This window comes from Amyelois transitella, chromosome 2, assembly GCF_032362555.1.
Source record: "Amyelois transitella isolate CPQ chromosome 2, ilAmyTran1.1, whole genome shotgun sequence".
NCBI lineage: Eukaryota > Metazoa > Arthropoda > Insecta > Lepidoptera > Pyralidae > Amyelois > Amyelois transitella.
The window spans coordinates 4422724-4436617 of record NC_083505.1 but is presented as its reverse complement, the minus strand read 5'-3'; the positions used below and the strand labels follow the sequence as shown (position 1 = coordinate 4436617).

General features: G+C 37.6%; 2 protein-coding genes across 7 annotated transcripts in view; both read right to left on the bottom strand.

Annotated features, from left to right (window-relative positions):
* LOC106143137 (fibronectin type-III domain-containing protein 3A) overlaps positions 1–9803 on the bottom strand; it is a 51881-nt gene extending 42078 nt beyond the window's left edge. Inside the window, exon 1 of the mRNA XM_013345144.2 lies at positions 9467–9803. The gene's annotated coding sequence lies outside the window, so the exon portion shown is untranslated. The remainder of the gene's footprint in view (positions 1–9466) is intronic.
* Positions 9804–11093: 1290 nt separating this feature from the next.
* LOC106142988 (transcription-associated protein 1) overlaps positions 11094–13894 on the bottom strand; it is a 35973-nt gene continuing 33172 nt past the window's right edge. For all 6 annotated transcript variants that reach the window (XM_060951963.1, XM_060944874.1, XM_060954455.1 and 3 more), the window contains exons 46-48: positions 13597–13831; positions 12958–13097; positions 11094–12504 (exon numbers count right to left, since the gene is read on the bottom strand). In XM_060951963.1, coding sequence (XP_060807946.1) covers positions 12208–12504; positions 12958–13097; positions 13597–13831 — 672 coding nt within the window. In that variant the 3' untranslated portion in view covers positions 11094–12207. The remainder of the gene's footprint in view (positions 12505–12957; positions 13098–13596; positions 13832–13894) is intronic.

The following is a 13894-nucleotide window of genomic DNA, read 5'->3' as shown; positions in this document are numbered from 1 at the left end:
TTACGAACTTAGAACCTCGAGAAATGGCGACAAAGTACGAGTTAGTACTTACACGGGCTCGTAAATTGCGTAATATGGTTTGTTTGCAAGAGCGGGGTCAAGAAAACTGATAAGAGTCCAGTCCAGGCTATTAAAACAAAGCCTCATGCACTGAAACTCAATAATAAAGTAAAAAGTATATCACGCATCAAATGACGTGATTAGAACTGTAAACATCTAGATACCTTTTCACAGGCTAAATAAGTAATATTTAGCTCACGTGGGTACGTCTTTCCATACTAGTTATCGAATATTTCAGGTAAAAACCTAACATACTTAATCGGAATAAAAAGTTATTTCAATACACTAACAATTTCACGGTTTGTGCTGTCGCATAATTATTATTGTTGAGACTTGTGAATATAGAAAACTTGTACTTGAAATGAATCTACAAATGTTACTCTTCCAATGCCAAATTTTTTTTTTGTAATAAGTAGTTTGCTTATAAAAAGTGAGAAAAGGACACAAGCTACAGGGGTATTGAATATATTTTTCGATTAATTTAAAAACTTAATTGCTATTTACGTCCCTTGATGTATGAACGGAGATGACTCATAATGGAAGAATATTGATAACTTGTTGCGATATCATTAACAATCGAGATGAGTCTCGCTGTTATGAACGCACCCGTGAACCCAGAGAACGTGTTTGCAGCCGAGTCGTCACACGGCTCGCTACGAGGAAAATCCTCAGACATCCTGTTTGCATGCACAAATACCTGCACAATTCTGCGAGAGGAAGCCTCGAGATTAAAATAAGACAAGTGATAATAAATCGCTGATGGAAACGTCATATCTTAGAACCTCGTTCGCGATGTGCGTCTGTCTCACACTACGTTACTTCGCCTGAGTGGAATTCTAAACATTGGTATTTATTCCTTTGTTAACTAGCTTACATAAAAGTGGTGTGCAAGAGATTTGGTGCTTAAGTTTAAAGCTGCTAAGGCTAAAATTGCTGGACTTTGGTTCTCTGTGAACTTGTTTCTAGCTTTTTGCCTAAACAGTATTAGTATCAGAGTGCACCATCTCTTCGGGATAGTGCGGGGCTGCGGTCAATGTTCGCACCGCCCGCGGGGCCCCACCACGCGCGCCACCAGCATTCTAAATGTTGCGAAAATACTGCAGCCAAATTAAATGACATGCAGACATGCCCAATTGTGACAATTTTTTATAGTCCTCACGTCCTTATATTAGCATGCTATAAAACTAAAACGGAAATTTAAAATCCTTTGTTATAAAAGCGCCTCCATTAAGTTAGTAGTAGATACAGACAGTGCCGGTGCTTGCGTTGACGCCTGCCTACCGAGAAAATATACTTACTTAAAAACAAAATAGTTTGCGTTTTGCATTCTACTTACTTAGGTATCTAAAATTGAGATCTATTACTGGAAATAAATTAAGTTCATTTTGACAAATTGAAAGAAAATCACTACCGTGCTTAAATAAGTATGTAGTTTTAAGTAAATATCAATGCTACTTAGTGAGAAAAGACGATGGACAAACGCGCAATCGATATGTGGGTTTATTAGAAATCGCTCCCTTTCATCTACGTGCGCGCTCCACAGTATGGTTTAAGGCCCCGAGTTCGCTCTCGTGTCTGGACTCTGGACTGCGTTCACATCTTCAGTTTGAAGTCCATTATTAACCCGCGTATTATCCCTGACGAACCCCAGCTAGGATATTTTGGTTTACTAGTTAAGACATTTTAGTCTTTCTTTTATGAGATTTATTAACGTTTAAATAAATATTTATTGTGCCTTATTTGTTTGTCCGCTACATAGGCTTTTTTCTTTACTTCCTTCTAGCGTTAAACCTGGTTACATCATGGATAGTCCGCTGTTCGCCTTTTGTCATTGGACAGCTTGTGAATATATAATTCATGTCCGTACAAGGAACAAGAAAATTAGTATAAAACAAAGCTTTTTACCAGGGTTATTGAAGGTACTTACGTCAGATAACAAAATAATTCACGGTAATCTCACGCAAAAAAATAAAAAAGCGCCTAATAGCTTGCTGTAGCTGCTCTTCCATTGTCTATTAATTCTAAATTTAATTTTGGAATAATCGGGTCGCAAACGAGTTGTATCGTGATGGCAGCACAGAGGTGCGAGGGGGGCGAGGCACGTTCAACGAACGTCCGCGGGCCGCCACGGACCCAAGGTCGCCGCGTTCACTCGCCCGCGCCGCACCACACCACCGACATTGCTCCAACCGGCTGCCGAGGGTTTTATCCTAGATTTTTTTTATAGTCTATTTCTCGCTGAGACTTTAAACCTACTACTTTATGCATCATTCTTACCTGATTGCGACCGTGTTTGGATTTTCAACAATTTTGAATTTTCAAAGCTTTGTTTACTTTTTCATGTGTTTTTTTATATTATTTTTAATGATTATCAGTAGTCAGTATTGTTTCGGAAGGCCTTAACCATGTCGCATCAAAAACCTAAGCTGGGAGCACTCTAAAATAATTTATTCAAAAAATACGAATAAACTTCTTTCGACCTTCGAGTTGAGTATGCAATGTAACTACGACTAGGACTTGAACACGGAGCAGTTTTATGGCATGTATGATTAATTTTGTTTCCCTTAGGTAGCTATCCACCGAACAGGTTTTTAATATTCTTAGCAAACGTAGTATTTAATGGAAATTGCAGGGCTGCAGATATATGTGGGCTCCACGTGTAAGTAAGTACGTAACACAAAATTAAGCGATGTCTAGCCGACTATAGAAATTGATTGTCATCTAACAGCTCGGTTGGTCTTTCGAGCCGGATGTTTGTGCAACGTGCAACTCATGCATAGTGTCGAAACTCTAAAAGTGAACGCTAGATGATGCAATCTTTTATTAGTAAGTTACCAACGAAGCAATGATGCAAAAGTACTAGATTCTCGGGTGGCAATTAAGAATTCGCTGTGACAGCATTATGCAAAACTTACATAAGAAATCGGTTTTTATGCGTGCTTAACGACATTCTTTGATTCATATTGCAGAAATTTACAAAGAACGCAACAAGTATTCGATTACTTATATGCAGGTATTAGTTATTGGAGGCTACTTAACTGGCTACTAGAATAAAATACATATGGATTTTAATAATTATACTTAATGTCTGATATCACATACGTTGCATGATAGATCACAGAGATATGGAGACTGTTACGCGAGCGAAGACGCATTATCTGATACATTAGCATAACTAAGTGAATCAATTATTGATGTTATTCCTGGTTCAAAGTTTATATCTTTATCACATTAAAATAATGCTAAAATAATTGACAAATATAAGTGCCTGATAGAGCGTCAGTGGTCGAATCAGTGAGGTGCCCGGTTAAAATGTGTGATGCGCATAAAGGCACAAGTTCGAATCCCAGCTCGACCATTTATTAAAGACTATTATATCGAAGTTATGTACACTAGTGTGAAAACTAACTTATGCGCCTATGGTAAGGCAAAACATCGTAAGGAAACCTACACATTCAGGCAACTGGATGTGTAACCATGATCGACCCAATACAAGTGTCAAATGGAAGTCGCTTCGTGTAAAAACTTGACTCAACCAATCCAGGATTCATGGTCAAGGTATACCCCGGGCTCCTCTCCAGAGTGATAAGAATGCAACCGGGACTAAAGCAAGCAGGAAGAAGAAGGTAGACATAAGTGCCATTTTCAGCTGGCAGGCTATTAGAAATTACATTGAAGCGGTGGATTGAAACATAAAGCAAGGCAGAAAAAAACAATGGCGAGTAACAAGTATGCAGTACGATGTACTTCATACGTCGGCTCGGTGCTTGACTAATTGGCACTCCATTGTCTCAGACACCGCAGACGAATCCTTTTCCGCTTGTTCATTTTTAAATATTCTTATGAAAACCATATTCTGGAATGATTTGGTTGAAGTATACTGTACATTCGCCATGATATAGCACAAATTGTAATTATATATTTTACGAATTGTAAAACTGAACCTATTAAAGCTTTGAAATAACTGTGTCAGTTTAAATTTATTGGCGATTTGAGAACCATTGGCAGACCGCGCCCTGGCCCGGTATGTCGGCGATTGCGCGATCGCTCGCACACGTGTCTACGACAAATCCTTCTCGCAGACACCTCGAACGTTCACTTGCAAAGCGCTATCGTCCAATTTAAACATTGTCAGCATCCACAGCCACTCAGAGTTTCACCTCCACCTGTTGTTAATATCTTCTGCGTCTGCAAACGAAGTGGCAGCGCTGGAGAAATTCCTCGAGTATTCGGTTCAACGGCCGCGCTACGACGTGAGCACTTTGCGTCTGTGTGTTTGGGTGAGTGGCACGAACGCACACACAGGCTGCACCCGTGCCTCTGCAAACACGACAGAACCGTTATCCGCTATGCTCCTACACATCACCTATCAGGGCCTCGCCTGCTACCACAGATTTGCGCCACACTACTACTAACCATTATCCTCATAAAGCAGACTTGTAAGAATAAGAAGAACATTTAATTTTTACATCCAAATCAAAAAAACAAAATGAGACCATCACAGGTATTAAATAAACGCATCTTCCCTACCGATGCAACTCAGTTGTGAGATCAAGGCACGCAACGCCCTGCACAGAAGAGAGAAGTTATCGCAGAAATACGATGACATCTTATTACTCCGGTTATTAAGCAATGCCAATTATTGTATCTAAAATGAATGTGGCTGGAAAACCATGCGGCATAGATAGTTATCCTAAGTTCAAAAAGACAAATGGATAATAATCAATTTATAAGAAGGGCCATATAAAAGCCATGGAACGGTTTCAAAGGAAAAAGTAAGTCCCAAACGCGGTATAGATAACTACATGATTTCAGGCAATATGCAAAATCATTACAATAAATCTCTCTGAGCTTCTAGAAATAATAAAGAACAAATCATATTAAGATTACGTCAAATACGATGTACATCTTGTATGTAAAGTCGTAGAGTTGACATCCTGACCGATTTGCTTTGTAATTGAATATGATTCAATTTGGAATGAGTATTCATTGTGCCTCATGGAGCCTCGACCACTCATCGAAAGGCGTCATTTATAGTAGACGATTGCAGTAAACTTCATCAAAAATAGATTTTACAAAGTAAACTTTATAGAACATGCCAATTAGCAACACTGTTACAAGCATATATCTTAGGTATTAACTGACAGTCATATGGGAGTGAATCTATGCACCAAAGATTTACACAAAAAAATTTCCCTACCTCAAAACACTTGCAAAAATCTTGCAATAAAAAGAATTTTACGATGATACCACGCAATAGAATACATGAGATACGATGCTCATTAATACTTTAAATACCTAATAAATTTCATGGACTGATTGCACCACGCTCAAAGGTGAACCTTTGGCTTCTCCCTAGGGTGGACGCGACTGGATCAAAAGTCAGTTTATTGACGTAATGTCTTCTGTTAGTAAATTTATTTATTTACGAACAAATTAATTTATTTATTACAGTTGTAGTAAGTGTATTTATTTACAAAAAAAAACTACTTGTATATAAAAAAAAGGGTTTTTGCACATTCAAATACACAAACAGATCTAATAAACAATATAAAGGTTGAAAATATAAACCTTATTATTGATACCTATTATCGAGAAGAGAAGAAGAAGAGAAGAGAACTTAGTATTTTAGAGCAAGACCAATATTATTTCAAAGTTACTTTATCATTCAACTGAAACGCCTTTCAAGATATATTTGCGAGCGCTTAAAGTGCAATTAACACCAAAATTTTTAAGGTATTTTTTTTATAAATTTTACGTAGTTTATTATTTCATTCCAAAGTATTAGCTACCTAGACTTTCTTTAAATTTTCTTTATAACCGTTAACGTCTCTAACAGGCTATTTATTATGTGGTAGGTAGTTACACATCAATACCTACTCAATAACAATGTTTACAAGTGTGATAGGTGATAATTTAAAGAAAAAAAAAGGATCCGTTATTGCAACGTATTGTAGTAACTTTATTTCTACTTTCTACTGCATGCAAGTATAAACTAGATCAACAATAAAATTAAGCGCGTGGCAATGATATCTGTAAATAAAATAAACAAACAGATAATTAATATATTCTGAGAATTGTACCGAACGTGTTATAGTTATCTGAAACGAGATTAAAGGTTGGCAAGATTGTGTAAATTTGACCCGGACATTGCGATAAATTTGGTTACATTTACCTAGCTGCTACAAACTACAGTGTAATCCCATTTCTTTTTTTAGTGTTATGGATTTCACCAATTGAAATTACCTACTTTTTTATTTAATACAGTAAAATCTCTTTATTCGCGGGGTATACGTTCCATAAATATGCCGCGAATACAGAAACCGTGAATACAGAATGGTAATTTATATGGGTTTATGGGGATACGTTCCTAGATACTCTCCAAGGCGTAAACAATCAAGCATAATTCTATTTTCACTTTAAGCGGTAACACAGATTTTTTTGTGTAGAAACGCGTTTCTCAATTTTTTTAGTTGACATTATTAATTACGAAGAACGAAGAGAGCAGTAGAGACGTGTTACTCGAGCACAATTTTTGTAACGAATGTGAAAGATAAAACAATAAAATAGGCAAAGCGCCTTTTACCAAATAACGGATCATCAACATTTAAAAATATACTTTATTTTTTCAGAAATAAGGTGGCTTTCTTCTGTTTGTTTACATTTTCAAAAACGCCAACCGCGGTGTTTAAGGCAAATGCGACAAAGGCGGCTTAGGTCAAAGTGCTCGGTGGTACCATTTGACGGCACTTGCAAAATATATTGCCTTAAACACCTACTGGAATTTTGTATGAAATTTTAGATCCGCGAATAAAGAAATTTTTTGCCGCGAATAAAGAAATTGGGTTGCATTTTTTTAAACCGCGAATAGTGAAAACGCGAATGACGGAAGCGCGAATAGGGAGCTTTTACTGTACTCAATTATGCCAAACCAAAAAACACCAAACACCAAAATGATGTTTTGTTTCTCATACAAAGTGCAAGTTTTATGACTAACCACTGGCATGGTCATAGACGGACCCGTCTATGACCATGTCAAGAGAGTATTTTGCTTGCCACTATGGCATTTAGAATATATCTATAGTACTTTCCTGAAAGAAGATTCTAAAAGTAATCTAGCTTATAAAATATAACATAATCTCTTAAGTCTTGGATAAGCGATTAAGCTAAAACTTTTAGCAGTGGTCATTTGGCAGAAACCTGATTAAAACTCTGAAGAAGTAACTTGTACTAAACGACGACAAATTTGCTAGATTGTGCCTAAAATAAAAACGTGTTAGACGAGCAACAAAGATCACAATCCGTGTAGAAAGTGTCGGTTTATTTTCTTAATGAGATAAACGTGGTTACATTGTGATACACCTAAAGTTTGTTGTAAATTGTGGGTCACCCGGCGGAAGCGGCGGCGGACGCGTTTCGAAATATATGGCACGCACTATCGAACTCATTATACGCGAGATCATGCGTAATGTCACAAGATAACTATGAGCTACTGACTTGAATTCATCAGCGCTGAACTCTATTCGTAGTTGACCATTATATTACGCGATATCAACAAAATGCTCTTAAAACGAAAATTAAAATGCCTTAAGTACTCAAAATTTGATAATAATGTGGCTGTTCCAAACTAGGTTTAGTTCCACTGTTTACAGGGCCATTACCGGAAAGGAACCCAGAGTACACGCTAGCAGTTTGTCAAAGTCAAAAGATTAAGGAAAGGTAGAAAAAATATTTTTTTATTTAGGAAGTTTTGATCCATATTTGCTAATTGTTATGCTTCATTTGTACAGAGTGATTTTTTAAATAGGGAATTATCTCACCATATTTTGACGATGCAACTGAGTAGATTTCCATAAAACATAAAGCAAAAACTAAATAAATTTAGTCCAGTCAGCTGATCAACCAATTTGTATGGGAGAGAAATAATATATTTTTTTTACTTTTTGTTTATTGTTTGTTTGGAAACATAATCTACTCAGTTTTATTGTCCAAACATACCTATAAAAAATAAAAAAAATATAATATTTTTTTTTATATATTTTTTTATTATTTTTTATAGGTATTTTTTTTATGTAGGTACGATCGGGGCAGATAAAACTAACTATCTGTACAAAATTATTTACGGAGAAGTAGTTGAGTTTTATCAATCCCAGACCGTACCAGGTAATTTTAGTTTGTTTGCTTCCTGTACTTATATCGTGAACAGTTATCAATTCTGATTCATCAAGAACATCTGCTCTTTATTTTCTAGATAAGAACTGATCATTGATACACTCTGAATCAGATGTTAATTGTATGGTTTTTCCTTTAGTGCTATGTCGCTTGCAACATTTTTGCCATAGATTAGCATGAAGAGTGATAAATGTGGATGAAGCGAAAGAATACGCAGACCTAGTCTCCGCCCCTCCGCGCAAAAGGGTGTGATTTGTCCGTGCTTTTACTTTTGTTCTGAGCTAGGTACCTTCTAAAATTCCAACGAAATAGATAAAATGACTCATGAGTAATTCCACGAATCCTACCTACCTCACTTTTTAAAGGATATTAGAACCTTTATATAAATTAATTTAGAAGAACTAGAATTTATTATGCACTGCTCCTTGTGGGTAGGGCAGTAATACTCGCATGTATGTACATGTAAGAAATTGGCGTGCATACTAAAGGTACCTATTTAAACATCTTACTTATAAATTTTATTTGAACCTTTATCGACTAATTGATGATGGCTAGCTAAATATAGGTAGTACTTAAAAGTGTGGGTGTTAAGGCTATAGACTTGCGCTGTCATGTCCGTTGACGCAACAATAATAATTACCAAATAGACATAAATATGTTTCTATTCGAGAAACGACACAAAGTGTTATTGCAAATGTGCATTGGTCAGTGCAGCACAGGGGCATGGAGCCCGGAGTCACACTGACATTGCGTATAATCCGGCATTCCATGTGGAATGCGGTCGGTCCACCGGCCGCGCACCACCCCGCGCACACGCCCGCTCTCCTCTGTTTTCTTATCCACTCGTTTCCGTCCACCATATGGTACAGTGGGATAGGACTAAATCTATTAAGATTCTCATTAGATTTCTAACTCGAACTATTTCTAATCGCTTGCGCTTTGAATAGATGCTTATTTATAAAACCATGAAACAATAATACAGATGACGTCATATTGTGAAAACAGTTCAGGAAAGTAACAGTTTACTAATCGTAGATTTTCGCAGCTCGTCAATGCTTACGTAGGTGAAGAAAAGCAAGTACCTAGATCGACAAATCAAACAATTTCGCGAACGATCGCAACGCACACAGGTCTCAATACTGCCAAGCATATCGACGAGACAGCCGCCACGTCGAGGTAAGCCGAACTTCTTTTGACGAGAAGCAGCAATAACAGGAAAGGAAAAGGCACTCACCTTCGGGATAGAGGAGTTTTTCTTTAAAAATATCCACTCGACTCGATTGCACAAATAATACGGTAATCGCCCGTACAACACAAATATTCACCACACCAAAACGACAACATAAATAAATGCGGGGGGCCACCGACACCTCCGCAGATCGCCTGCAGCCGATGCACTCTTCGCACTGATCGAAATGCAACTCGGAAAAATGCACGGGGCGGGGTTGTCGAATGTCATAAACGGTCGGTTACAGAGGTCGGACACTAAACGGTGGAGTGAGGGGACACGCAACACACCGGCGCATCACTCGACGCCGCGGAGCGGACTGGCGCGCTGGTGGCGGGGCGCGGGCGCGCGGCCACGTCGCTCCGGCGGCCGCCCGACGCCCGCCGCCTAGCAACGCGACGCCCGCCGCCGCCGCACGAATTACAACCTGACAACTAGACAGCTGGCTCCGAACCACCGTCTTTCAGACGTCTGCTTCCATCAGACTCATATCGACCGGCACATTATTTATAGATACATTCTCCTAGTCTTCGTTGTTAGTGCACAAATTTAAATTCATATCGTAATAGATTTATTATAAGGACACCGTGCGAATCTGTAGTTTCCCACAAAATAACAATAGAAAATATGAAAGGACGCTAAATTATTTAATTATTTAATATACAATATAAAGATTTCAAAAAAACGTAGATGGCCCCCGAGGAACTGGCACAGAAAAAGTAAAACTCTGTAAAATTCAAGTTTTTAAAACCACAGTTTCAATTTGTTCAATCTATGGATAGCCAAAGTCCACGTCATAGGTTAACAACCGAAACTGTCTAGCTGTAAGTCTACTTTATAATGGTTTATGCAGATAACACCAAAATAAAGAACTTGTAATATTTGTATAACTTGTATTGTAACAAGAAGCCAATAGAACACAATAGATTCGTCATTCATCTGCGATATCGATCACTAAATCTAAGACCACATACGTAAAATCACACCTCTCCAGGGGGGAGGGGTAGGCAGACTACATCTTTCCACTTGCCACGATCCCTGCACAGCACAATTCTTACTTTCATCCGCATTGATAACTCTTTATACAAGCTCGTCGGTTATAGGGTACTTTTGACCTGAACTCTGGACGACCGCCAGGACCTCGACCATACAACCATATTCATAAGATCAATCCAGTAATATTCAATCCAATCAAATAAGATTTAGAAGTAATCATTTAATATCTAGCGTGATGTTATGGTGCAATAAAGACAATGTTTTTACAATAACATCATGGGTAACATAATGTGCCGCTGTCTATATTAATAACAATATAAACCTACAATTGTCATGATGGTGAATGAAACAACCATTATCGCGTTGAACTGCATTGTTGCTCCGCTGAATAAGCAAACAGTTCCTGACTATCCTACAATTATTGCACTTTCTTTCCCATTGTTAGCGTGATGAAATCAGTTTTACTATCTAGCGATTGAGTGAGATTGCGGGAGCGGGGTGGAGCCACAAGAGGAGAGGGGGGAAGGGGGGCTTGTTAGCCGCACTTGATGCAGTCCCGGTACTTTCACCTATGCAGGTACCCCGCTGTCACTCATGCACATGCAATCGGCAATTCATTTCAGATGGAATGTCATTATACCATTATGTGCTAATGCGCTTGTTGAAAGAAACAGATTTATTTGAACGTACCAATTATGCTTTATTCTTCAAAATAACTAGAGATCACAATTTGCATCAATCAACATCTCTCAATAAGATTCTTTCGTTTATTCACTTAAAAACCGTACTTAATATACTAAGGTATAGAATTATCTTAATTATATCAGGTTCAATTAACTAACCTAAAATGTCAATTCATTTATAATTTACAAAAAAATAATTCACTTTGATAGTATCACAATATTTGTAAGTATTAGATATAAATGACATCGATCAATCACTTTTGTCTTAAAGATGATAGAATACACAATGTAGGTGGAATGAAGCCGTGCTTATTATTGTAACTATGATCTTTGATTGTGCTTTTCCCGTTGTATTAGCGGGATAAACAGAGATACACAGACAGGCCTGTGGAGTGTTGTAATTCTGTGGTGATGAGTCGATTATCATAAAGTGATACTTTCTAAGCGAATGACCCATATTCTTTACAGACAGTAGACAATTAAAAAATACATAAAAACTCTACACAAAAATAAATTTCTTAAAGCACAAAATAACCTGCATTATGAATACAGTTACTAGTCTATTGTTCAAACTAAAATTATAATTTTATAATCATACAGAAAACATGATGTCATTTTCTTCAAAGGTATGTTAATCATTAAAAAGAGACATTCGAAATTTTTTATGCTTATCTTTTTGTTCAATTCTATTTATCCGAATTCCAAATACTCTAGGCCACAGGGTCGTATATGCGAGACAATGATCAGACCTTTCACTCCCAACCCCAACCACAGACGTAGATATAGCTTAGTACAACAAGTTCATATATCGGTATGAATAACAAAGAAAAACACATTTATTCTTACTAATGGTGAAAAATAAGTGGTTTTTTGGCAAACATAGGTGTCGAAAGTAAGGGATACTATCGCTTATTCCAACCAACTTGGTGGATATTACTGAAACAACTTTAAGATTGTTTTTAAATTCAAAAATGTATACTATAACGAGACCTGCTCTGAAATATTCCCGAGTTTTTACGACTGTCATAGAACTCGTTCTACATTTGTTCACGTTGTATGGAATATTTTTTACAACCACGGGTGCCACGCAGGGTCCATTCGGCAGAGGTTATCGTGATTGTTAGCGGCTGTCACAAGAGTCGCCACTTTGCTATCGGGGCCGTCAAAAACTGCTAACGAATTCAAACGACTCATGATAACAGTGACCGCCTTATTGACCATGTTGACCACGGTTTCGTTGTCAATTTCCATCGGTTTGGTTTCCGTGGAGGTGCCAGCTGTGGGCATGCCGGTTTTGTCTTCCAAACGCTTCCTGTATCCGGTGACCATTTCGTCGCGTAGAATTGTGCGTAGTATCGATTGAATCTGTAAGTTGTTTGATTGTAAGAAATTTAATTTTATATGTGTACAACGAATACTATTGAAAACAGTTTAAAATTTTTTATAAGGTGTGATCAAAAAGCCAAAATTTATAATAAAAACTATGCGGAACTGAATGATGATGATGAAATGAATTATTGTAATGAATGTGATACATGGCTATGGCAGTATTTTCTGGAAAAGCTTTTTATTTTTCTGCTTTAAAGTATTCAAATAAAATTTGTTCTGTCGGATCGTAGCTTATGCTGCATGCTAGCTGCATGATATTTTGCATAGTGATTTATATTTTGTAACAAAAGCTTTTTATACAAAGCGTATAAATAATATATGAATAAATGACTGGTTCTTTTTAAGATTACATGAAAAATTCCTACAAGATAAAAGTAATATAAAAAGTAGCAAAATAAGAAAAGCAACGATGTGAACTCCTAATTGTACCTTGAAATTTGGTGTAACGAGACATCTGGCCACAGCAATGGCGGATGCTGTGAGCGGGCCGGTGATGCCGATGTTAGTCAGCAGTTCCGAGATATTCGGCGTGAGGCGGAAGGGCACTGGTCGATTCCCGTCCAGTTCACCTGCATTGCATGAATAGCGTCATAGTAATGTGGTCAGATCAAATTTGCTAAATGAAATACCCAGATGATAAGTTGGGTAAGTGTAACTTACTCTCTTATTAAAAGATTTTGAAGTCAACAATGTAATCATTATTAATCACTTTATCGGTAAACAGTAAGTTAATAATACAAATGGTTAGTAACATAGACAAGGTTTAGGAAGAAAGGATAAAAGATACTTTAATGTTAGTAATTCATAAAATAGTCACACGCACATGCTCAATTGCTCACGCACATCCTTTTACTATCTATACAAATTTCCTTATAAAAATGTTAAAACCTGCCTGAAAACGTGATTCAACTAGAACACACAATCAAAAAACCACAAAAGGTTACTCACATCGTCATCGACATCGAAACTGGAAAAAAACCCATTATAAGAAGCAAGCGAAGCGTGTTAGTCAAAGTTGTTAACGCAAAACATTGCTATAGCAGATTAAATTAGCGTCATCTTTCGTACCTGTGGTGTCATCAACGTCAAATTTGAAATAGGATATGTTGAGGAGGCCAGAGTCCTGATGGACATACATCATGTCTGGATTGAGTCTTGTCAAATGTAGGACGTACTCCGCGAAGCTGACCAGGGCTATCTGAAGTGTGAGCATCTTCCGGAATGTCCAATAATCGGTGGGCGCCGGGTAAGTGGCGGCCGCCCATTCGCGGACCATTTCCTTTGGTACCATTGAGGTTTGCACCTGTAGGGAATAAGACGGATATTTTAGACGTCGTCGACTCGGAATACGCAGGTAACACTTTAG